Source organism: Poecilia latipinna, unplaced genomic scaffold, assembly GCF_001443285.1.
Source record: "Poecilia latipinna isolate Pla-1442-1.1 unplaced genomic scaffold, P_latipinna-1.0 Scaffold315, whole genome shotgun sequence".
NCBI classification, from domain to species: domain Eukaryota; kingdom Metazoa; phylum Chordata; class Actinopteri; order Cyprinodontiformes; family Poeciliidae; genus Poecilia; species Poecilia latipinna.
The window spans coordinates 211,510-236,769 of NW_015112931.1; the positions used below are offsets into that span (position 1 = coordinate 211,510).

The 25,260-nt window shown below is 41.8% G+C and overlaps 1 protein-coding gene across 1 annotated transcript in view; it reads right to left on the reverse strand.

Moving 5' to 3' along the window:
* Nucleotides 1–714: 714 nt before the first annotated feature.
* mgat5 (alpha-1,6-mannosylglycoprotein 6-beta-N-acetylglucosaminyltransferase) overlaps nucleotides 715–25,260 on the reverse strand; it is a 52,614-nt gene continuing 28,068 nt past the window's right edge. Inside the window, exons 4-17 of the mRNA XM_015034856.1 lie at nucleotides 24,065–24,141; nucleotides 22,971–23,060; nucleotides 20,483–20,554; nucleotides 19,603–19,764; nucleotides 18,281–18,450; nucleotides 17,909–18,043; nucleotides 15,166–15,299; nucleotides 12,543–12,676; nucleotides 6,191–6,340; nucleotides 4,142–4,288; nucleotides 3,950–4,066; nucleotides 3,685–3,759; nucleotides 2,873–3,030; nucleotides 715–2,760 (exon numbers count right to left, since the gene is read on the reverse strand). Of these exons, the coding sequence (XP_014890342.1) occupies nucleotides 2,562–2,760; nucleotides 2,873–3,030; nucleotides 3,685–3,759; nucleotides 3,950–4,066; nucleotides 4,142–4,288; nucleotides 6,191–6,340; nucleotides 12,543–12,676; nucleotides 15,166–15,299; nucleotides 17,909–18,043; nucleotides 18,281–18,450; nucleotides 19,603–19,764; nucleotides 20,483–20,554; nucleotides 22,971–23,060; nucleotides 24,065–24,141 (1,820 nt within the window). The 3' untranslated portion in view covers nucleotides 715–2,561. The remainder of the gene's footprint in view (nucleotides 2,761–2,872; nucleotides 3,031–3,684; nucleotides 3,760–3,949; nucleotides 4,067–4,141; nucleotides 4,289–6,190; nucleotides 6,341–12,542; nucleotides 12,677–15,165; nucleotides 15,300–17,908; nucleotides 18,044–18,280; nucleotides 18,451–19,602; nucleotides 19,765–20,482; nucleotides 20,555–22,970; nucleotides 23,061–24,064; nucleotides 24,142–25,260) is intronic.

Sequence of the window (25,260 nt, forward strand, 5' to 3'; positions counted from 1 at the left end):
GAAAAAACAAATAGCAAGTTTTAAGATTAAAAAAATATGGATAATACATTTTTACTATTTTTCTGAAACTGTTGTCAGAAAAATTTACATTTAGAAAACTTCATCCCCTCCTGGTGTTTAATATTATCTTCGATGTCCAATGTTGTCCCCCGTTTTTTATTTCATCTCCAGTGCTTAACATTGTTGTTTGCCGTATCTGGAATGTTTTACTTTATCTCCAGTGTTTAAACCAAAAGGAAACTTTTCTGGAAATGAAGTTAGACATTTGATAAACATTGGCAATAATGTCATTATAACCACCTTGTAGAAACACACAGCTACAACTCTCACAACAGCTCAAAGTCGGGCATTTTAGACCAAAAACTTACTAAGATTTTTACCTCTTCATTGAGCCATAAGGGTGACTTGAACCCACAACCATCAGGTTTGAATTACAGAACCTTAAACCACTACAACAATTTTTTCCAAGTACATTTTTTGGGTTCTCACTAATGGACCACATGAAGATCTCACTCACCTGCAGGATCTATTTTTTGTATTAAATAGGATGTGCTTTATACTTAAATATAATAAATTACTAATTTGTGCCCTGATCATGTTTTATAAATTAAGAGGTGGGTAACATTACTTTCACCAAATTAACCCAATCAGATGCATCCTAAACATCATACACCGTTTCTGTGATGTTGAAGAAATGCAGAAGCTGAGCCGTTTGTCACAGAAAGAAGATTTATTTAAAAATAAAGCTGTTTCCCTCTGAATCAGAAAGAGCAAACAAAATGTCACTGTTCACCTTTTGGCTGATTGGACTGCAATCGTCACTGCTAACGAGCAAAAAAACAAAACAATGATATGGTTGGTGCCCAGAACAGATGTCTAGAAAACAAACTGAGGATGTGAGGTTTGAGTAACGTAAATAAGGCTTTTGGCTGCAACTTAAAACAGGTTCACCTCACAGCTGCAGACTTCTGATTAATCAGTTTATTCCACATCTGCTGCTAGGATCCAATTTACTCTCGTTACTGTTAATCTCATTACTATCAGACATGTAGATGGTTGAGGCAGAACCAAACCAAAAACACCAAAAGGCACATTTATGTCTCTAAAAACTTCAAATACTAACTTGGCAGCAGATCATCGACCTGTTAAACAAGTGAACATGAATCGTGAATTTCTCCAAATACGTTTAAAACAGCCCAAAATGTTTGGGGTGAAAAGAAGAATATTTGTCTGAGAGTCTCTGTCTTAAAGAGACAGAGATGAGACAAAAACAGGACATTATTTCAAAAGTAATCAAACTGCTGAAGTTTTTCCCCAATATTTTCTTCAAGATTGACGGGAAATCTTGTCAGACTTGATGTTTGAATTTGAGCCGTTTTGCATAGAATAAAAAATAAATACTTCAGTTTCTATCTGAGCAGAGCTGGTATAGAAGTCAACCTAATAGATACATTTTGTCTCATCTCATGTCTAAAAGCCAGAGTTGCAGACAAATCTCCTTTTAAATCATACATTTCATAATTTCATTCTTAAATTACCCTCCATAAATAAAAATCTTTAGACAGAAAAAAGGAAAATAAAGACGACCCCCGCTATAAATAAAAAAAAGACATTTCCAGCAAAACACAGCCATAGAGATCTGCGTACAAAATAAATATATAAAAAAAAAATTCAACTCATTAACAATATACAGTGTCACTAAAATCTTTTTATAAACCTCTGATTACCATAGTGCATTTTTTTTTCCATTTATTACAAGAATTACAAAGTTTTTTTCTGTTATTTTCCTATAATTTGCAGGCAAATTAAAATCCTAGTGATTATCCAAGAAAGAACAGGGAGGTTCTGCACTGCAGGAACACTGCGTTGGATGATTTCACTGCTTACATTTGCTGGACAAAACGTTTTCTACGAGTTTAGCTGGTCGGTCCTACATGGAGATGCTGCTGGACGGCTGCAAGGTCATCGTGTTTGTCACGTCTCTATCGGCTACGACACAACGGCATGGCGACCCCGTACGCTACTGGCCTTTTGCAGAATCAGACTCACTAATAGTCAGCCGCTCTGAACGTAAATGTGCAACTTAAGCAAATAAAAAACGTAGACCAACTCCAACTTTTCCACTTTAAAACTCGCAAATTAAAAAAATCTAAATGTCTGCCCTCGTAGAGACGGTTACAGTGTGAAACTGAGTTCTTCTTCAGCTTATGCAAGTGTGTGTGTCCAGTCCAGTGCAAACCTACCTAAAGAACAACAGTGTCAGATCTGGACGGGAGGAATGGATGGAGCAGTTGGAGTGGCTGCCAGTAGGGGGTGGTAGAGTCCTTTAGTGTCTCTGATATGAGCTGCGGGTTTACAGTCTGACTCACTCAACTCCCTTTGTTCATTCAAGTAAAGAGCCTCGGCGCCCCCTGCTGGTGAATCAGAGTAGTTGGGCGCTCCGGTTGGCTACAGGAGTGTCCTTTCCTGCAGCTGGGGGAAAATAATAAATATGAACACACACAGTTTAGAAAGTCTGTGTGTCGGCCCCCGCCTCGCTTCACTTCAGCAGCCTGTAGCTGCTATAGGCAGTCTTTACAGAGCGCCACCTGGCCCTTCATGTAGTCACGACACGGGCAGATGCGCCGCAGCGTCTGGTGGGCGCCGGCGCAGCTGAACAGCAGCAGGTCCGACTGGAACACACAGTGGTGGCGGCTTGCGCTGTAGGCCGGGACCACCGTGTCGGCACTGGACTCCACCGTCTTACAGGTGATGCCATACCTGACACACAAAGATTTTCAGCTCAGAATCAACATTTTTACCGACCAGCATGTGGTCTCTGCTTCCCTCTTGTGGCTGTTTGAAGCATTGCGAGTGCGTCACAGAGTCTTACCTTTCCAGGTCTTTGTCTTTGTTCAGGTGCTGGAAAAAGGAGGGCTCGCAGATGAGCTGCGCCTCCTGACACACCTGTTTACACGACTGACCCAGGTCGGCCTTTTTGACCTGCAGAGCGCTGAGGGGTGGCCACATGACCTGACCGTGGCAGAAGTCCTGACAAAACAAAACAAGTCTGATATGAGACGGATAATCTGTGAAAAAAAAGAAAATTGAGCTCCTCTGCCTTCTTCCTGTGCTAACTACAAACAACCAATCAGAGCCAGGAGGCGGGTCTTAGTGCTGTTAATCACACTCATGTACATGCTTAGACTCTTCCCCTGTTTCTGATTGTTTTTTCAGTGTATTTCTGCCAATAGCAATAGTAGAAACACAAGGAGGAGCCTGATTTTTCCCCCATCAGATTATCTCTCATACTGACCATGTTCATGGGTTACACACTGCAGCTTTAAAGTTCTCCCAGACCTGCCTGTGTTTATAGTTTGTGTCGTTAATGCGACTAAATGTAAACTTCATCTTTGGTTACTTCTTGATTTCACTCTGTTGTTCATCAACTTCCTCGACAGCAGACAAGAGGAAGTGGGTGGGAAGTTTTTCAAAAACAGGATCCTCATGACCTGCTGTTTTATTATTGTGAAAACACAACATTATGAAGCAAACAAAGGGAGTTCACCCTGCAGGGATGTCAGCCTTAATAACTTCCTCATGCTACCAATTAGAAGATAAGATGATTAGACCTTAACTTCTTCATGGCGCCTGAGGAAAAGCAGCTATTGAAGAGGCTGCGGTTTCATTTTGAGGAATCTGTACCTGGTTCTCGATGAAGGCGTTGACTCTCTGCAGCATCCCCTCACAGGTGAACTCATAGGGCAGGTAGGGCTCAATCTGCCCACAAAACACAACACATTAATTCAAGATAACCTGGACAGATTTGTGTCTGATGTTAAAGAAACTGCAGCGAGTCAAGCTGGAGCTGTGGCCGCTACGGATCACAAACCATACGAGACGCTTCAGGCCAGAACAAAGCTTTTGTTCTGTTCCAGAGCTCAACAACACAAGGCGTTTGTTCCCCTACCTTCTGGCTGAGGATGGAGCGCAGCGCCCGCTCCACCTCGGCAGAGTTCTCGATGTCCACCGTCCAGACGTGCGGCTGACCGATGTACACCTCGGCGTACGGGTGCTGAGACGTCAACTGTGGACGAGAGAGCAGCGGTGAGGAGAAGAAACCAGAGACGGGTCATTGTACCGCGCAGCTGAGTTCGCTCACCTCCCTCAGGGTGGGTTTGCCTTTGAAGAAGTCTGTGTTCTTGCTGCTCTTCGGCGGGGTGAACTTGGGGTTGAGGAAGGCGCAGCCGTTGGCGATGGCCTCCAACGGGGCGGGGCCTTCGTAGGGGAAGGACAGACCCACAAAAAGCTGAAATAAAAGAAGAAAACAATCAGTTTCCTACAGGTTCTACGTTTGATTCTTGCTGCAAGTATCGACTGATCACTTATTTCCCAAAGTTAAGGAAATAGGCAGCAATAAATTGATGTGCACTGTTTGCAGTTTTCTGGTCGATTCAGATTTTTTCTTTTTTCTCAAATGTTGAAAATATACCAAGAAAGTTTCTGAGTGACTTATCAACTGTAAACACGTTAATAACCTGATGAGGGAAAAGAGGACAGAAGTTAGTTTTTAGACCTTTGCAGAGGTAAATAAGATCACTGATTTATCGGTGCACCTCTGCTGGTTTAGACTCACCCATGCAGATTAAATACTTCCTATTTTTATCTGTGGTATTTACCAATTAAATGATGTTCTAGTTGTGCTAGCAGTTTTTCTGAGCTAACCAGGCTACAGCAGCAGAAAAGTTCCTTTCCTGTCTCCAATGAGTTTCTGCTATCAAGTAGTTTGAAACAATCATCATCAGCACAAAATACGGTCGAGCCGGCACATTTCCTTACAGCAACAAGGAAGGGAGGCTGCAGGAATGTGAACATTCAGATGGAGACATGATGAAGTTTTCTAGAAAGCGCTTCGTACGTCCAGAGTCAAGCTTGTCCACAACAACAGCCTGCTGTCGACACAATGCTGCATTGTAGGTTAAAATATGCCGCTGCTCACATGACCCCTCAGTCTCATGCTGATCATTCTGCTCTTTGGGCTCCTGCAGTGTCTATTCCACGCTCCACCAGCAGGTGGCAGCGCGACACATGCGTTCCTGAATGTTTCTCCTCAGAGCTGAGAAACAGAGGAGCTCTATTTATAGGGAGAGGAGCGAATCTAACCAGACTGAAGGACTCAGAGGGAGGAGCTCATGGAGAACAGCCAGCATCTCTGATGCCACTGCTGTGGATTAAAAGAAAAAAAAAAACTACAGCAATCAATGAGGAATATGGCTTTGACCCACATTCTCCCCATTAGCTCACATTAAACAATCCTGTTCACATGGAGGCAGAGCCCGGCGTCGCATTCGACCGGATGCACCACACCGACATGCTTTCAGGAGATGTTAAAGTGTCTCGTGTGTGTTTTCACACTCTTTCTCCTCCTAAAGCAATCATTGCATCAGCCTGCTGCTGATCAGATGGGTGTAAAACATCCACAGCTCCAAACTGGGAAAACAACCTCTGTTTAAAACCCTGCAATTAATGCATAAAGTTTAGTGCAAGGAAAACAAAATACAGCTTAACAAAAACAACCAACAAGCGAGATTTAATCACATTTTATGTGCTTTGTGAAGCAAATTATTATAATAGCAAAATGAAATATTTCAACACCAGTGGATCCTGTCACTGCTGCTGAGATAATAAAAGTTATTTCTGCCTTTGTTTGCACTGACTGCAGGCTGATTATGTTCCCAGGAACGAGGAAGAGAAAAAGTCCTCTCCACAGCTATATGTAAATTCTCCACCAAAAAGGTGACAAAGACGACAGCCGTTATGCAAACTGTGACCGAGTGACAAAGAGCTTCCACAGCTGTGGATGCAGCAGATGCTGAAAAAACACTGAATCCAAAAATGTCTGTCACTTTCTATCTGAATCCACAGCAGACTGATCAGATCTGAATTTGTCTTTCCTTCTGGTCTGTAATAAAGCGTCGCTTCTTCTGTTGAAGACAACAGAAAATGTTTGATCAGTTTATAAGAGAGTAACGAGAGGAAGGAGAAATCCTTGATGCAAAACATCTTTGATCACAGACGCGTCTCGGTTTGTTTCTGGAAAACACAATATCGTCTGGTTAAAGCGGCTCCACAATGAGCAGAACTACAGAAAAACTCCTTTGATCTCGATTGGGTCCCCCTGAAAAGCTCAAAGCGAAGTCGTCTGCCTCACCTTGGTTTCTCGCAGCAGGAACTGCAGGTCTCTGCCGCTCAGGATGCCGTGGTTCTTGACGTAGCTGGGCAGGTAGACGGTGCTGGTGCCGTGCACCGTCCCATGGACCTCCATGTAGCCGTGGATGATGTCCAGGTAGCGCTCCTTACCCTGCAGCAGAGGAAACCAGTTCTTTACTTCTGTGGAAACAGAGCTGACCATCTGGAGGAGTTAAAAATAGCAACACTGTGGGGCAAAATCTGAGCACACACTATATTATTATTGTTACAGTCTGGCTAATCTGCTTTCATTATGGCTAATAAAACATTTATGTCCCAGGAAGCTCTGCCAACTTGTGTCAGAGTTCATCTGAGATCACCGGAGTTAAATTCCAGTCATCAGAGCTGCTGGCTTTATGGATTATCTTAACGTTAGACAAGATGCTGTAAAGCAGAGGCGTCAAACTCATCTCCACTTTGGGCTAAATCAAAAAGCTGAATGTTCTGCAAGGTCCCAGAATGTCTTGGTACTGTTAAAATATCAATAAATAGCCATTTGTTTCAGCATTCATATTTGAGCTAATGTATCACGTTAAAGGTGACTTTTTATTAATGTTTGCATCACAGACTATAAGCTGACATCCAGTCAGGATGAGGCTTCAGCAAACCCAATATTGTTGGCCAATTTTGAGAAAAATTGCAGTAAAACTCAGAAAAAATGTGGAGTTTTGTTGATTTTGTAGATTTGTGAAAAACTAGAGGGACTTATTGATGTAATTTAGAGTCTAGAGGGCCACATTAAAAACTATAGTGGGCCAGATTTGGCCCCCGAACCTCGACTTTGACACCTGTTCTGTAAAATAATGATGTCTTTATATTTTTAAATGATTGCAGTTGTATAAGAAAAATATTCACATCTTTTGGTTGCATCCACAAACATCAATTTATTTTATAGGGACAGCAAGTCATTCTGAATGAGAGCAAAAATCTGCAAAGTGTGGCATGCTTTTCCCCCCATCCTCCAGTATCCATTTCCAGTTTTTACTACTGGTTGTACTGGTTTTGCTTCTTCCGTTGTGTTGATCTGCCATAAAATCCCACTAAAATACACTTGCAGACAGTAAAATGCTTTTCCAAATGTCTCGAGAATCTACTGCAGATAAAGTTGTGTCATTTCCTTCTTTACAGCAGGAAGTCGCACAAACACCTCGGAAATATCGATTAAAAATAGCGAAGGCACCCAGGAGGCAGTAACACCTTTTAAGTGACACATTTACACACTCCCTCTGCTTCTGTGTGTGTGTTCATGCTGACTTCAGACCTTCCTGTAGGGGCTTAAATTTCAGGTAGCCGCTCGTCCAGGTCCCTGAAGGCTCCGCTATCAGATGCCTCCAGCCAGCCTGCTGTAACTAAAGCAGCCTGATGTGTGTGTGTGCGTGTGTGAGAGAGAGAGTGTGTGTGAGTGTGTGTGTGAGAGAGAAGCCCTAATTAGGAGGTGAAATTACAATCCTCTAATCTTTTCACTCTGGAGAACTGAGCGAGGATTTGTGTTTGTGAAGGGCGGATTTACAAATAAAGAAGTCAGAAATAGAAACAGGTGCATGCAGGTAAATGCATGAGAAATTCATGTTTTCATCTCAGGCTTCCGCCTGCAACTTGCTGTAAGAGCAGGAAGCAGATGGATGGATGCTCTGAGCCGAGTACATGCTCAGAGAGTCATAAAATTACTGCTTGAGCTGGCGAGGCTGATTGAAGCTGCAGGAGGAGGAGGAGGGACGGAGCTTTATGGCCGTGTAAATCAGGGGGAATTTGTAAACTCTGACTCTGAGGAAACGGGAGGTTTGACTGACGAGCAACCTGGGAGAGAAAGCGCACCGCCTCTCAGAAACGAACCGGGAATTGCATTTAATTCTTTAGATTACAAACTTATTTAAGTAGGAGCAACTTTTTGTTTTGTAATTTACAAAACTTCTGTGTCGACCAACATTGTCCGGGATCATCAGGATGCAGACGGCAGCGCTCAGTGGGTTCAACATCAAACAGTCTGCAGCCGTTTCCAGACTCATAACTGGAAGCTCGTCGGTCAGAATGAAAATTCACTTCAGACGCTCTGGAGTTCAGCTGGAAAAACGTTATTTTCCCAGCGTAACGCGAATCGTCTCTGATCACCAGGATGAAAGCTGCAGCTGAAATATGGAAACGTTTCCGGATGATGAAGTGACTCTTGGTCCGACTTGCCGTTTATCTGGCTGCAGATTAAGAGTCTGAAGGTTTTCATATAAAGCATGAGTGACCTTTGAACCGTAAGAAGCATAATTAATCAATAACTGACTGACTCACCTTGATCATACATGGTGGAAAAGCGTGACACTTTCCAGTACAGACTGGATTTACACAACTTTCTCCAAGTTATAAAGAACGTCATTATTGAAGACCTAATAATAATCTTACCAACCTGTTTAAATGGTGACAGTTTTAATATTTTTAGAAATTGTGCGGTACTCATGTTCTTAAAGGGCCGGTTGTGACACGATATATTAATAAAACCAATTAAATAGTTAAAATATCAGTAAACAGCTGTTTGTTTCAGCATTTTGTGCTTGCTTTAGTGGTTTTTTTGCAATCAAAATTGCACATTTTGTGGTGCCAATTAAAAATGTTTGTTAGGAATGTTTGCGCCAACATATGATGTTAAATGTGACTTTTTATTAGTCTGTTTTTGAAAAATGTAGAGTAAAATCTGGAAAAATGTAGATTTTTGTTGATTTTGTGTGAATTTGGCAGATTTGTGAAAAAACTGGAGGGATTTATTGATGCAATCTGGAGTCTAAAGAGCCACATAATAAGCTACAGCGGGCCAGATTTGGCCCCCGGGCCTCGAGTTTGACACATGTGCCTTAGATCAACATTTAGCTTCTTTTATAAACTGTGGAGTACTTACTACTTTAGATCAACATTTATCTTTATACTTTTAATATTGAAGCCAGACCTGGAGAAACTCTAGTCTAGTAAATGTTACTGTTGTTTTCTCATATCTTAGCTATTAATCACATATTTTGTTGTTGTGTTTTGATAAATGAAGCCTATTCAAACCAGCAGCACATCTATAACCATCTGAAAGCCATCCAGTAACTAGTTGTGGTGTAATAATATCCAGAGGTGCTTGGAGTGCAGTCAGGAAACCCTGTTTCTTCTCAACGCTCTGTTACGGCCCATTAGACAGAATAGCCAGAATCTATTGGTGTTTGGTGTTCTGCCAGAGCCGGAGTTTCTTTTTTTTTTTTTTTTTGCTTTTGGATCGGGAGACGGTGGAGCAGCAGCAGCAGCAGCTCTGTGACGGCTGACGGCTCGGTCCCCGCTGTGTGGCTGTGGGCTCCAGCATCCAAGCTGAGCATATGTGAGGAAGAGGAGAAGTAAATGCTGAACACGGCTTCGCTCATACAAAGATTACGTTCTTATCCGCCTTTCTTAGTTCACATTTAACCCCAAACAGCTCCTGTATCACTTTGAATATCGTGCTAGTGGTCATGTTAATCATTTAATCATCTTAAAGTGCAAATTTGTTATTTTTTCTTCCACTATTCTATTGTTTCTAGTAAAAAAAAAAAACAATGGAGAGAGAGTAAGTGTAGAAGACAACATGACAGATCAGGTTTACAGCTGAACATAATAAGCCACCATAAAGCTGGCAGTAAACGCACCTGAGTGTGTGTTTATGAGCCTGAATCACCTTACTTTGTATAAGCCATCTGTGTGTGTGTGTGGGTGGGTGGGTGTGTGTGTGTGTTGTTCCTCTTTCTTCATCATGTTGTCTGATCTGAAGCCAGAGGCCTGCAGCTTTCACCTCTCTGTGCATCCGGCTCATTCTCACCTTTCTGCCTCCATGAATGCCTCCTTTCACCACCAAAATGAGACATACTGAAGAATTCACATGGGCTTAAAACCTGGCAAAAAAACATTTCTAAGCTTTTTTTTTTTTTCCAATATTTTACTAAAGATGGATGTATTCTTCATCGATCAGCTTTGTGTGTGTAAGATAGGGGTAAAGAAAATGCAGGAAGTCACTCTCTGCATCTCTACTCCTTCAGCTGGGGTTGCCATGGAAACGGACATCTCCGAGGTGGTCTGGCCATTTTATTTTAAGTCTCCCCACCGACATCCTGGATCTTTAATGGAAGCGGTTCAGCACTAATGATGATGCTGACCTCCACACGGATGCAAACGAAGCAGGAAGTGGTGTGGAAAGCTGCACATTTCCAACCAGACGCAGCCGTAGCGCGATTTATGTCTGAGATCAGCAGGTGCTTCAGAGGAAGAGCCCGTCATGTGTTATTCTGCTGCTTATCAACCCTTTGTGGCGCAGCAGGGAGATTATGTTTGTCCTGCGCTACAAGCAGATTCATACACACACACTCTAACCTGATCTAATATGGCAGCTCCTGCGCGCCAACGTACACAAGCGCAAGATTCAATTTACGAGCTTTCCAGTGTCTGTAAATAACTCCCACCCCGAGGCGCTTCGGAGTTAGATTCTTGTGTTTCTGCATCAGAGGACTTGCTCTAAAAGGAAAAGAACGAGAGAACGGGTTCATCATCATTGCTGCTGCTGCTGCTGCTAAAACCGTGTGGTGAAAACATGGGTGTGAATGACGGTGTGTATGCAGCGCTGGTGATTCGTCAGGCTGCTTCCTTCACGCAGCGTTTCTCTCTGTACACTCGCAGGATGAATGTGGCTGCTGCACCTGTGCTCCTGAGCATACTGATCAGCCAGAGAGAGAGAGGGGGGCGTCCAAACAGGCTGGAGTTTATCTGAGGTCTATTACTTTACTAAGACACATTCATTCTCAGCTAAACATCCAATCTGTGGAAGGAGAAACCAGGAGAGTCAAGATAACAGGGGAAAACTACCTAATATCATGATAGCTTCACAAAAATTGGATGTTAAAATGCTTGAAGCTGCTTTTAATTTAATCAAAATAACAGGTTTTAGGATGCTACCACTGCAGAGACCAATAACATATCAATAGATAACACTTCTGTTTGAATAATCAATAATTTCACTCAACTCTGATTCAGAACCACACAGGATTGTGGGGCATGTAGGCAGAGGAAAGGTTGTATCTGCTCAGCTTCACAGTTAGCTAAGCTAGGTTGGTGGAATCAACTCACTCACTCACTCTTTAGTTACCTAGCAACTCTCATTCTTTGGTTACCCAGCAACAGCCTGTTCAGAACTAGCGCAGCAGCAGTTTTAAAGTTTCATAAAAATTAAAAACAATGCGGAGAAGGAAAGCTTAACCAGTTCAACAGGATTTCAGATATTTAAAACAAAAAACTAATCGATAGTTATCAATATTGATCAATTTGAAACACTTATACTGTGACATGTTTTTCAGACATGTTGTCCAGCACTGCTGCTGCATATTACAGAGATATAAACTCATGTTTTTCTGACTCCTGATTTTTGTTTCCAATCCGTGCATCTGGCTGTCCAAGTATTGATTAACTGATTGGTGCGATGTGGTTGCACAGCAGCAACCAGCTGTGCAGCGTGACGAGTTTACGTCTTAGCAAATGTTAAAAATCGTACAATGTGTGCCAAGACAAAAGACGAACACTAATAGACGAATAGAAATATTAAAACAGACTGCTACACGATTATTCATTTGATCGTTGAGGATTCAAAACAACAACCTATTTTTCTTTAATGATCTCATTAGACCTTTGTGAGCGATAACCCACAACACCCACTACTTCCTGTTTAAGCTAACAGGAAGAGGTTTTCTATATGCTACAAAGAGACACTCCTCTGTTTATCGTGTCAGTAAAAGGTCTTCCAGTAAAGCCAACGATTCTGTCGGCGTATTGTTCCTGACCTCTGCAGAAACCAGAGTTTTTCTGAAACGAGCCAGTGGCACCGACAATCGCAGCAGATTTCCAGCGTGCATCATTTAAAAAATGCACATGAGTTAGCAAAACGAACCCTCTGGAGCGCAGAGCAAGAGATCCGAGAAGAGCACAATCTAAAGGGACAAGAGAGGGAAACAGAGTCGGTCTATCAGCTCGTTATCAGTCAGCCCTAAAACGGCCCTTTAATTAAAAGCAGGAGGTAATGAACACACTCGGGAGCCTGATTAGCAGCTAATGCCCCTTGCTGTGAGCAATGGGCTCCCCCTTTCTGCCTGCCCTCTTTAAAGCTTCACCGACTGGCAGACTCTCAGCCTGAAAACCAGCAACACTTTCACATTTATACCCTCATAATACTGCTTTATTCACTTAATGCTGAACTTTGGGCAGATGGAAAGATGGACAAGTTCAGGTGTGTTGGAGCAGCTTTAAAAATACTATCAGGTTTGAAAAACGTCCCACCGTACCTTCCAGAAGTTGTCTACTTTGCCGTAGACGAGCGACTGGTTCTGCCTCTTGATGTCGTCGATGTGCCTGAAGTCGCTGGCGTTGAGGTGCTGCTCCACAACGAAGCCCAGAAAGCTGTTGTCTGGGGTGTGAGCTGGAGTGGAGGGAAGAAACAGAAACGGGAATCTCAAAACTGTGTGAAAAGGTGTCTTTTTAAATCTACACATCGTAAACTCTGAGGGACACGAATGCTACTCCCTTCGACTGCCAAGCAATGACTGGTAACTATGGGAACGGGAAGATGAGCAGGTCAAGGGCGGCAGCCGAAGCTGGCAGCGCCTCACCTCGCTGCCATCTGTCTTGTAAAACAAATGAGAGTCTGGACCGGAACAGAAGCAGTCAAGAGCGAAACCAGGCTGATGATATCGTTTCAAATGGGAACCGCTGTTTGCAGTAAGAAAGTTATTTTCTCTGGAGTTTTTTCTTCAGCTGAGGTTTACATAAAAAAAAAGCCTGAGCAGTTTGCAATGTCAAAAATGTGTATTGCATGAATGAACATGAATCACTATGTTTCTACTCTGACAGAAAGCATGAAGCCACATTACATCTAAGCTAATATAATCCAAAGTATTCACATTCAAAAAGGAAGGATTGTGCTGGATTGGTTAGCGCGGTCGCTCCAACTTTGCATGTGGAGTGTGTGTGGAGTGTGTGGGTGGGAAACAGGAATGTGGGAGGATGTCAGCAGATCAGTGTGAGCAGGAGCCACGTGAAAACAAAAAAAACAACTACCATCAACACCTGCAGGAATGTAAGGATCACAAAGACGCCAAAATGGGACAGAAACATCAACACCAGCGTGATTCAGCACATCTGCTCCACGGCGCTCCTCGTTTGCATCGTCTTTCAAAACAACACTACGCCTGGTTAACAGGCAGCGCTACAAACAGGCCACGCTAGCACTCGCGTAGCAAACTGGCCGTGTAAACAGGACGGGCTGCTAATTAGTGCTCGGCCCTCTTGATGCTTTTGGCAACAGATGCCTCCTCTCCCACAAGAGCCGCCACTCAAAATGTCACTCAGCTTGCTACAGTTTCAATCGCTATTAGCTAACAAACAGCCTGGGAGGACAGCGCTGCTGGAGAAGCAGCTGCTCGGTTACTACTGATCAACTTGGGGAGTCGGGAGATAAATCTGCTTCATGATAAAGCATCAACTTTCTCTGGAAGTTCATTTTCCTTCTCTGCTTTGATGTGAAATAAACCCAGGCAGAAAAAAGTCGGATTTCCAGGATTCAGGGAAAGCTTTCTGGAGCTACTTCTAAAGAATGTGTTGGAGAGAAAAGTTAATATTTAAAAGAGGGAGAAAAAGGTATGCAGACAATGTAATCGATTGAATCAGACTGGCAGATCGCCAATGCCTGCAGCTGAATCTCCTACATGCGTTTCTTTTCCAAGTCTAGAAGGGATTAGAAGCAGCAAATAACCAAGAAATTTGATTTTATTTTACAAGCTAGAAGAAAAAAGTTCAGTTTGGGAAAACCAAACTACTTCCTCCTCCTTTTTGTCTCCAGACTGAAACTAAAAGGACTTGCAGGCCATTCGAACGGAAAGCAAACAGCAAGAAAACACTCGCTGCAATCCCAACTGTGATATAGATTAATGAGGTCGTTTCTGCTCGGTCTTGTCTTATTGACCGGAGACCAAACAGTCCAAATTCCCCGGACTCAGTGATTTATGGAGCCAAACCTAATCGCAACAAATGAACCAATCACAATCCACAAGGAGTTGTTTTCAAACCCAGAACCTTCTTGATTCAAGTAAACATGCAAGGCAAAAAAAGATGCGAGACAAACAAACGCTGAACATCGAGGCTGTTCAAAGTGTCGCCTGGGAGCCATATGTGGCCCTTAAAATTATTTTGTTTGGCTCAAAACTGCAAGTCTAGAAAGATAAACAAAAAAAAGTCAATAAGGCAAATTTTGTAGTTTGAATTTGCCCATTTTAAGTAGAAAAAGTTTGTAGACGGCATCATCTTGGCACATTCTGATACAATAATAAAAATGTCTAGAAGCAGTTAATTCAGTCCTTAATATCGTCCTACAAATAAAGATTACTTCATTGTAAAAACATAATGAGAACATGTAATCTGTAGCCTGAAGGTAAGGCGCAGCTCAGAAGAGAAAAGGGAGAAAAATCCCCAGCGTTTTGTATCTGGAACCGATGCCACGTTGTGGGTTTAACACTCGGACCAAACCACAGAGCACTTGTTTCACCCGAGATATCATCTAACCTAGCGCCTCTTAGCTAGATTTCCAGTGTTTTCTGAGAAAGACATACCCTATTCAGCAGACAAAGGAGCTATTCAGGTGCGCTTGAGCTCCTGGCTTCACCTCGCAAACTGGAAGAGCGGGGGTAACATTTCACTTTCTCTTGGCCGTGGGGAAAAGGTCAGCACCCCAGGGGGGCTTTGCCCTCTTCCTCCTGAAAACATGGCTCCTGCTCTGCCTTGGGAAATGGAGTTGATGCAACTACCAAGAGGGGCTATACAGTACAACGGATTTAAACTTAGCAAGACCTGGAAAACAATTAAATTCCAGACTTTTCTGGACTTTTCCGGGCTGTGAAGGAAATCCGGACTTACGGAACATGGTGTTGAACTGCTGTGGGTTGAGGTTCCACTTCCCCCACGGCGTCTTGTGACCCTTGGACTGGGCGTAGTGGGCGTGGTTGAACTCTGGCTCCGTCCCGAAGGAATCCAGCACGCGCAGCATGCACCTGTAGTGCAAAAAAACAGAGGAGAAATCAGAGTTAAACTTTAACTGCTGGCAGAAACTACAACTACAATCAAAGTTGTTAGTTTCTGGCACCAATTGGAAACTGTTTATGACAACTAGTTAAAACAAGCTGCCATTTTACTACGCCTGTTAGCTACTGGTTAGTCATGATTCTCTTCTTGTTGATTTGGTGACTGGAACAAGATCCTCAAAACTCAATAAAACCTAAAAATCATATTTTTACATTGCAAAAAACCAGCCAATCTAAAGACTTTGATAATGTCTTTAAATTTAACATTTAATTGTCAGATGAAAACACAGTTGAGTGAGCAACACAGCAAACTCAAAGGTCACGGCACAAAATTAATTAGACCACATCCAGGGGAAGGGAATCTTAAACTGGTTGCTGACCTTTAACTCAAACTCACTCCCTGCTACTCGCTTTAGCTTTTCTAGATGATGTTTTGGTTGAATTTTCTCCATGTTAGTGGCGTTACTATCCCTGAGCAACTCGAGCAGAAAAACATCTTGTTTTTCAGTGATAGTCCGCCCACTTTGATAACACACATCTGGCTGTGTGAACCGTGGGAAGGCCCTGGGAGAGCAGGGAGGAACCGTTCCACTGAAAGTAGAGCATAAACAGAGAGCCCACATGCTATCTCCAGAGGAAAACAACCTTCATCTGTCCCTGGTAGGTAGACTTCAACTGGCCTGAATCGTTCGAAAGCCGACAAATGCATGGCAACGCTTAATTTAACCCGACTGATCATGGAAGTAGAAGGATGTAATCCAGATGAAGTGATCCCTGATGAATACAAAAGTTTTCCCCGTTTCCACAATGTGTGAGGACGTCATGAAAACTTGAGCCAGCGTCACCGAATGGGAACTCTGAGTCAGTTTTTGTGGTTAAAAAAAAAAAATAATAATAATAATAATAAGCTAAACACATCTAAATACTTTCAGTTATTTTTGAATCATTTTGTCTCACGAGGAAAGTATTTGGCTGGTATTGAGAGAGGAAACAGACACAATGAAGTTTCCTAATACAGTCATTTCTACATGGAACATCCTGTATTTACTTCTTCTAATAAAATGCTAAACCTGATAAACAATAGTAGCTGTTGCACATCGTGTTGATTTTCATCCACATCAGTTTGAAATGTGAACATTTAGTCTGTTTGTTGGAGTTGGGTAGGTTCTGTAGGCTGGTTTATTGGCTTCATCTTTGCATACAGTGCAATCGCAAAGCAATTATACTTCCTGCAGCCAAGTTGATGCAAAAGAGTTTCAATTTCCAAGGAAATGACAGATAAAAATCTCTCATATGGCTTCAGTTTTCTCAATGGAAAACTACTTCATGGCAGAAATAAGGAAAATGGAGGAAGGAGGGAAACAAACAATTTTTTACAATGATGCGTTCTTATAAATAAAAAGCTTTATTCTCTTTATCATCTTATCAATGCACCCAAGGATTTATAGGGAAAGTAATTGACATAAAAGTAGGCAAAGTATGTTTTTTTGTTGTTGTGATTAAAGATAACATTTCCAGCAGCTCTACACTTCCTTCATAAAACCACATAAACAGCTTAATGTGGCTTTAACTGCTCAGATATGAATGTATAGCAACAATGCAGAAAAACACTAATTGGACCTCCCAATAAGCCTGAGGCGAAATCAATTTCCTCTGGGCTCAGCGCGAGCAGATGGAGTTTAAGGTGTTACTTCACAGGGAAACAAAAGGTTTGTGACAAGCAAAGAGGAACCAGTGGAGCCATTAGTGCCCCAGGCTTATTGTTGCCCCTCTTTTCCTGTCAGGAGGAGCAGGCAGGAGCTTTTTCCAAACAAACCAGGGCGACCTAATCTACAGTCCTCGACGGGGCACTTTGAGAAAGAATAGACTGGGCTGGTTACAGTGCTGTAAACAAAAGGTAGACCTCGGGCCTTTTGGGACGCTGCGGTAATGTGTGAGCAGAAAATAGACCCATTGTACCGACAGACAAACTTCCTCTCTGAAACATGGGCAGATGTGACTGCAACAGCTAAACCACTGAGGGCACAGCATATGGCTTAAATACCCAGAATGCACTGCAAAAGTATTTACACCTTAAACATTTTTACATGTTACATTACCTGTGCTTTATTTTGATTTTATGAAGCCAAGCACTTTTCTTTGGCTGAATATTTCCATTATTTTGTTTGAGTCATTTCTTACAGCCTTTATTTTCTCATAACTTCAGTATTTCTTTGTGAACAAACAACATTTAAACAGTATTTTACAGCGTTTGGATTTTTCATGTTCATGACAGGCGTTATGTCAGTCTTATGCACACCCCTTCAAATGAAGTGTTACCGAAAAAAATATACACAGCTTTGGAAGAAACCCCATTGAAAACCTCCTGGTTGCTCCACCAAAAATGGATTTCTGAAATCTTTCTGAAATTTTCTTTGCACTGCATCTTTTTCGTTATTTCTCTGCAAATAGGTGTTCATTTTATTCAAACATATACCCATAAAAAGTAATTTAAAGTGCTGTACATACATCTATCTGAAAATTTCCTGGGTTATTTAACAATATAAGGAAGATTAACGGCAAACAAATGAAGCTCTTACTGGTAGTGGACCCAGGAAGGGCCGAGGGTCTTCTTGAACTGGGTCAGACCCACGATGTCGATGTATATGAGCTCCACCACCTTATCCCCCTGAGTGGGGCAGCTAGACTTGTTCCCCATGACTTTGCGCATGATCCTGAGGAGTAAAAGTTGCAGTGACCAAATAAACATTTGACTAAACCAACAATAAAAAAAACAAATAAAGTCACTAAGCTGAAGAAGGCTGTAAATCTTCGTTTGCAACTCATGCAAACGAAGATTTACAAAGGAAAAAAGCGGCTAGTTTTACAACAGGTTTGAACTTTTATGTTTCACTTCTCCTTTAATAAAACATCTGTAGTTATGGAGAAACTCAAACCCGTCGACTACTGACTCTTTGAGCTCAGCCAGCGATGCTGAGATGCGAACATCATGGCCCAGGAGGTACAGCGTGGTTATGAGGTCGCTCCACTGGACCAGCTCCCCCAGCGGGCCGCCGCTGAAGGCGTTTTCTGCTATCTTGAAGCCCGACTCCTTGGTGAGCAGACCCAAGTGAACCAGGATCTGCCAGGGAAGGAAAGCAGAAGATTAAACACCCGACACTGAGGATCTGGATGTGGATTACAGAGAAGTGACTACGGGAAATCAAGCAGAACAGAGCTAATGTTTAAACTTTGCTGGATAGTAAATTATCCCAGAGGTTAAAGTGATAAATAATAATACTGTTCTGAGATCATTTTCAAGTGCAGTAAAAGTAATGCAAGAATGGATTCTCAAAGATGAATACATTTTAAATTCTAATGAACAAGATGTTTTAAATATACAAAGTAAATAAACAAAATGACAAAATTAATTATGAAGTCTCTAAAAAAATTGTTTAAAAAAAAAAAAAATAATGGCTAGTTGAGACCAAAACACCAGACTGAAAACTTTGTCATCCAGTTTTTGGTAGAGAGAGAAAAACGATAAATCATGCAAATGGAAATTATTGATTTCATTTTAATTCGATTAATTGAAAAGGCTTTGACACTTTAAGACCAAAGTTTTAAATCTCCGCCTGGATATTTTTGCTTATTTTAATTGTTTAAATGTCCTGTGAGTAAATATATTTGCTCATTTATCCATAACATCAACTTTCAATATCTAAAATTATTTTAGCAATTTACTGTGTATTAAAAGCGTGTCTCATCAGATTAGTATCACTCGGCGGGAGTGAAATTACCGTAATAACCTGATAGTGGTTGGAAAGCGCAACGTCTCCCCTTTCAGAAACTGTTGAAATTTTTCAGATGGTGCAAAGTGTGGCGGCATTACGGTGCTGCAAATTCGGATGGATCATTGCTGACACTTTCGGTCTGCAAGGGTTAAACAGCAATGCTTTCAAAAACCCTCAACATGTGAACTTTTTCTATACTTTAAAGTTCACAGCACAGGTCAGGTGCTTTGGATCAGCACCACCAATTCCCCCTAAGGCCCAAGGAAAGTGTGGAGCACATAATGCAGAGCTGGATCCATCATCCATGTCGCTCCGCTCTCCCTCAAGCTAAAGTAGGACAGTCTGGAAGTGTGAATAAGTGCTTGGCTTTGTGTTTGCATCCTCTCTGGAGACGTGACACCATTGGACGGTTGCGCAACTCCCGGGAAAATCTCCAGCTCAAGTCTGTTTTGAAGAATCTTCTGATAAATCCTGGGAGCTGCGCCACGCATCGAGCTCACCTTCTTCTTCCGCCGCTTGGTCAGGTTCTGCTTGGCGGCCAGAGAGCGGATGGCGCTGACCCACGGCTCGGCCATCCGTTTGATTCTCATCATCATCCAGCGGAACTCCTCCCGTTGTGACATGGAGTGGTAAAGCCCCGCAAAGCTGGTCCGGATCTCCGCCTGCCCACACACACAGACACAGACACAGACAGTTTACGCCACTCTAGAAAGCAACTTTAAGACCCAGCTCAGATCAGAGCTGCAATATGATGAACAAAGCATTTTTTTATAAAGAGATTTGCTGCTAATCATAATGTTGCAACATGTCAATCTCTTCCTGTGTTGTAACAATCCTGATGAGCAAACTTGTGCAAATATGTGGAAATGAAACAGAGGCAACCGCAGCAACGGTGGAAAGCCTCGGCGAACGAGATGAAAAACCACAGAGCCATTACCAGCTGCTAAGGTGGCTGGAACAAGGCTGTTGTGGGGCATTAGCATCCCTCATCACGACAGGAAATCACTTTCGCAGACTGAACCAATTAAAATCCAGCCCTGAATTAAAATCTCTAAAGCCCGCCTCTCCAGCGCCGAGGGCTCAGGGCTGTTGAGGCATCCAGAGAGGGAGATGAAGAGTGCTTAATATTGATTCATTCACAGCAGAGAGGAAGAAGGGGAGTGCACGGGGGGAGTGTTTTTGTTAAGTGCTGATTACTGTGGACCGGACACAAGCCTGCAAGCCTTGATAAGAGCAAGCTGGTTACTGCTGGGCTGTTTTAAAATATCACAAATATAGCTGCAAATCAATTATATTAAATACAGATTTTTGCTCAGAAGCAGGTGTATGTAGCATGATGTTGAAAAGCAGCTGAAGAGTTTTAAACCACCAGATTCTCACCTGTCCAGTCCGGTCAATTTCCTCATTCAGGATCTTCAGCCTCCAGGGCAGACGAGGGCACCAGTTTTCCACCTAAAGAAGAAGAAAAAGAAGACAGATCCTCAGTTACCTGCATGTTTTGACTAAAACATGCAGGGTTTTTTTAATGAGGCCAGCTGCTGTTTTCTGCCTCTGAACGTGGAACGGTGAACTGTAAAGCACAGCTGCGAGAGTTTTCATAACATCAGATGGTCATTAGAAAAACATCACTTTATGTTTCTGCACTTGTTCCCAAGAAAAGCAAGGAGCAGTTTTAAAACATCTGTGGGATGATCGAGAATTTCTGCAGCTTCATTAACAAATACTCCATAATTTTTCCCTTGCAGCTTTACTAACGTTGTAATCAAACATTTCACTGGGATTTTAAGTGATCACACTTGTGTGAAGTGGAAGGGAACGTTACAAGGTTTTTAAAAATCCTTTACAAATTAAAATACTACAAATGTGACCTGCATTTAAATTCACTTTCCTGTGAGTCACAACTTTGACCGTAATGGATGTCTATCAGCTTTGAATCTCTGGTAGCTGAAATTTCTGTTCATTATTCTTTGCAAAAGTCAGTTTTAATGGTTAGCATCTACAGACAACAATTTGTCACAATAGATTCTAAATTTGATTTATGTCTGGAGCTTAACTAGATAATTGTAGCTGTAGCTCCATGTTTAGTGAGTTTCTCTTCCTGCGTTTAGCTCCATTAGTGATTTATCGTAGCTGCCTCTCCACGAACAAAATGACTAAAGCTCTTACACGTCAGATTTGTTCATAAGTAAAACTTTCTGTTTGCTTAGGGTGTTATTTTATAGGCCACGATATGACACGATTATCAAGGGATATTTTCAAATTTCCTGTCAACTTTAAACATTTTTTGAACTGAAAAACACGACTGCTCTAGTGTTCAACCACCACGTTTTCTGGGGGAAACTTTGACCTTTGTATGCTGACAGTCAACATACGAGCTGGAAATGTTGCTTTTGATAGAAAGTAAACGAGAAAGTACCACCCCTCCACAAGCGGGAGTTAATTTGTACGATCAAGAACAGATAGGCGTCACTTTTCAGGAACTGCGATTAAATCAAATCAAGTCATTCCCCAGCTCTCAGTGTCTGCATCCACTTCCTCTCTGATCAGCCAACACTGACGTGCAAATCACTAAGAATACCAGGGGGAAAACCACGCTTCTTTCTTTTTTTTTTACGAAGTAGTGTTTGTTTACCCTCCAACTCCAACCACAACACCTGCACATCATGCTGATTAAGCCCCGACCGTCCACTTTTGACATCCATCGCGATAAGTCGCCCTCTCCGGTTCGCCCCTGTGCAAGGTTAACACGGCACTCCTCACATGAATTATGCACGCTAACACACGCGCTTAAAGTGTGTGTGTGTTTGTGTTAACAGATGAGAAGGAGAAGTGCTGGAGAGATTGATTGCATCCGTTTTCTGGATGAGAAATATATGCGCGTCGCCGTGGCAACCGCTCACATGACTCCAAGCGCAAGGGAGTGGGTTTGGATTAGCTGAAACAACAGAGATACAGAGAGAGCTCTTCTGTTTGTGTTTTTATCACAAACATTTCTGTTTCCTGTTTCCATCGCTATTTTCATCCGCTGCGCTTTAGGTTTTCTTCTTTGCCGCCTGAAAGGCTTTTAGCTTGTATACAATATTCATAACTCACTATTTCCAGAACCGGAGCCACGACTGAAAACTTACTTTTGTTAAAATCATTCAGCCATCTGCCATTATTCATGGTCAACAAAAAAAAAAGAAAGCTCTCACTTGAAATAGCAGATGTTAGATCAACTGATAAAACTTTGTCGGAAGAGCAGGGAAAAAAAGAGGCAATTTGAGGAATAAAAACCAAACAGAGACGATAACGAAAAGCAGCATCGCTTTTTGGAGCAGAGACGATAAAAGCCAGACGAGCAGCTCTGAAATTAGCATATACTTAGATGAGTTAGAGATCAGTGGTGGCGATGAATTTAAAACATTTCTTCTTCAGCTTTAAAGACTTCAACTAAGCCTCATAATATTTCATTTCACCACCTGGAAAACAGAAAGTCTAAAAGTGTTCCCTGAAGGAACATGAGCCGCTATACTTTAAGGCTTGTCAATAATGAATGACTCCATCTCTTCCCAGTGTGCCGAGGAAATGTGAAGTCATTCCATGTTTTTTCCCTTGCAGGCTAAAAACTCATCCCTTCAAATAGAAGAGTCAGTGAATCATCTCCTTTGTCATCTTCTCTGCAGGACACTCATTTACTTACATAAAAAATTTATCCTTTATGTCATTCTGATATGATCTAGTTTTTCATGTTCTCTGCAAAAAAAATTACATTTTCATCCTTTTCTTTTTAAGATGTAGCAACAAAAACACAAATATTTGATATCTATTCTAGATTTTAAATCTAATCTAAATTGAAATGTTAAACAGCTGTAAATGACAGACGCACCTCGCTGAGGTAAATAAAGAAGGAGCAGGTGGAGCCGTCCACGCCGTAGTTGCCGTAGCAGGAGTCGGAGCGCCACATCTCCTTCATCCACTGGAAAAAAGACGAGAAGAAATAAAACGTTAGCCTGCTGCAAATTAAAGAAATTCACAAGCTTTTAACAGAGTCTGAAACCAATGTAAAGGGACAAAAAGAACCTTTAAGGAGTTTAATGTTTCCATTTGAAGCCTGCTGTTTGTTTACAGTCTGTGACTGTATGAAATCCGACTGGAAGGATTTCTGTGAGCTCACTACATCATTCACACTGACTTGTAGTGACCCTGTTGGAGCAGCGAATAGGAGAAATGACACATCTGATCAGGCCTTGGCACACAGGTTGTCTGGGCGGCGTTTTATTTGAACCACAATCAAATGAGGTCCATAAAAACGCAGGAAAATTGATTCATCAGATGTTTAAGAAGAAAGTTAGGAAGATTTGACTGCAGTGGGACAGCAGTTTAGGGACTTTTCATGCTTGTGTGTAATGTTAGCTGTGTTTGGGTGAGTGTTTTGACACTTGGGTGTGAAAAAAACTGTTTAAATTTAGATATTAAAACCAAATGGTTAAATGTTAAAATATTATGATAGTACCTGGTAAAAACATGTCTTTAGTTAACAAGCACACTTGTGATTCATCTTCAATAAAAATACAAAACAAAATGTTCAATTTTTCCCCAGAAGGAACACATAAAAATCCATCCAGCAATAAAAAAAGGAGGATATGAATGAAACAGTCTTGTTAGTAACCCAAACGGCTGAACTGCTATGTCATCTGCCTGGAATTAAACAGCGAATGGACTCTATATGGCAGTGATAAAATGTTCTGTTTCCTATTTGCATAGTCTTGCAACAGATAATTTATCATTCTAGTGTGTGAAGTGGGTGGTAACATGCAAACTGTGTGTGTGCAAATATGTATCAAGTTCACAGGCTGGGTCTTTCCAGGTCAGCCTCTTTTTTAAATAAAGAAATAAAAATATCGCACAAAAAAATAATTGAAGGGAGTAGAACAAAAAAGCAGGAGCAGATGGAGAGATGAGTGTGTGTTTGTGATTCACCTTGATCTTGCCCTCGCAGTGAGGAAAACCATCCAGAGGCGGCAGCTCGCACTTCTCCTGGGCTCCGTTTAGGAGGTCTGAGGGAACGCAGGGGGAAACGGGAGAAGAAAATCAATAAGGTCGACCGGGTCAGCCATAAAGTTTTTTTTTTTTTATGGTCTGCAACTTTGACACCATCACACACTGGAGACGACAATTTAGAGGAGAAACTTTAGGATGCTGCAGTTTAGAGGAAAGATGGAGCGGAGACGGAGCATCTCACATTTCAGAGAGATAATAAGACGACTGGGAACAAAAAAAAAGTACACTGAATAGTACACTAAACATGGTGGTAGCAGCATAATGCTGTGAGAATGTGTTTGTGATAAAGGAAGCCGGAAGACATGACTTATTTTTATCTGGTTAAGAGCTTGTTATGTGTGTTAGAGATTAAAATGTGATAGGGACAAGTGGTAAATAATCTGTAGTCCATCACAATAACAACCACTCACCACCAACAAACCCAGCAACTTATAAAAACCTTCATCCTTCTCCGACCCATTTCCTCACAACAAAAGGTGATGCTGAAAGCGTCACAATCAGACAAGCCTGCAGGGTTTTCTTTCATGCCTGATCTCCAGGCAAACAATAATTTGTCCTGACCGTCATTCAGAGACGCTGGCTTCATCAGAACTGACGTTTACTGGCAGAAGGTGAAAACTGTGTCAAAATAATACTTGGAGCAGAATTATATGGTTTCAATGTAGGTAACATGTTTAAAAAAATAATTAAAAAAAGAGGTAACGTTATATGAATAAATAAAAAGTAAACAAATTTATTGAGAGTGGGAAAGCGAGGCTATTGTTAGAAGCAGGGCGGGCCTGCTCGGCTGGCTTTTCAGGTGCTTTCCTGGAATTGTGCAAGGTAACAGCTGGTTACTATGACACAAGGAGCAGCATGGCATCAGCTAAAAACAATGTCTTATGATAACCAACATCTGCTTTAAAAGATTACTCACAGTTCGTAAATGTTGAAAATGCGTACATTAAACAACATTTTGCACTGACTGCTGAGAGTTGCTAAGCGCTAAATAAATTCAAAATAGTTAAAGGTTGTTGTTTTTCTTAAACAAGCTTCAATGAAATCACAACATTAAAAGAGGAATTTACTTTAAGGCTGTTTTCACGTCCTTAAAAGTGTGAAGGAACTACATGCAG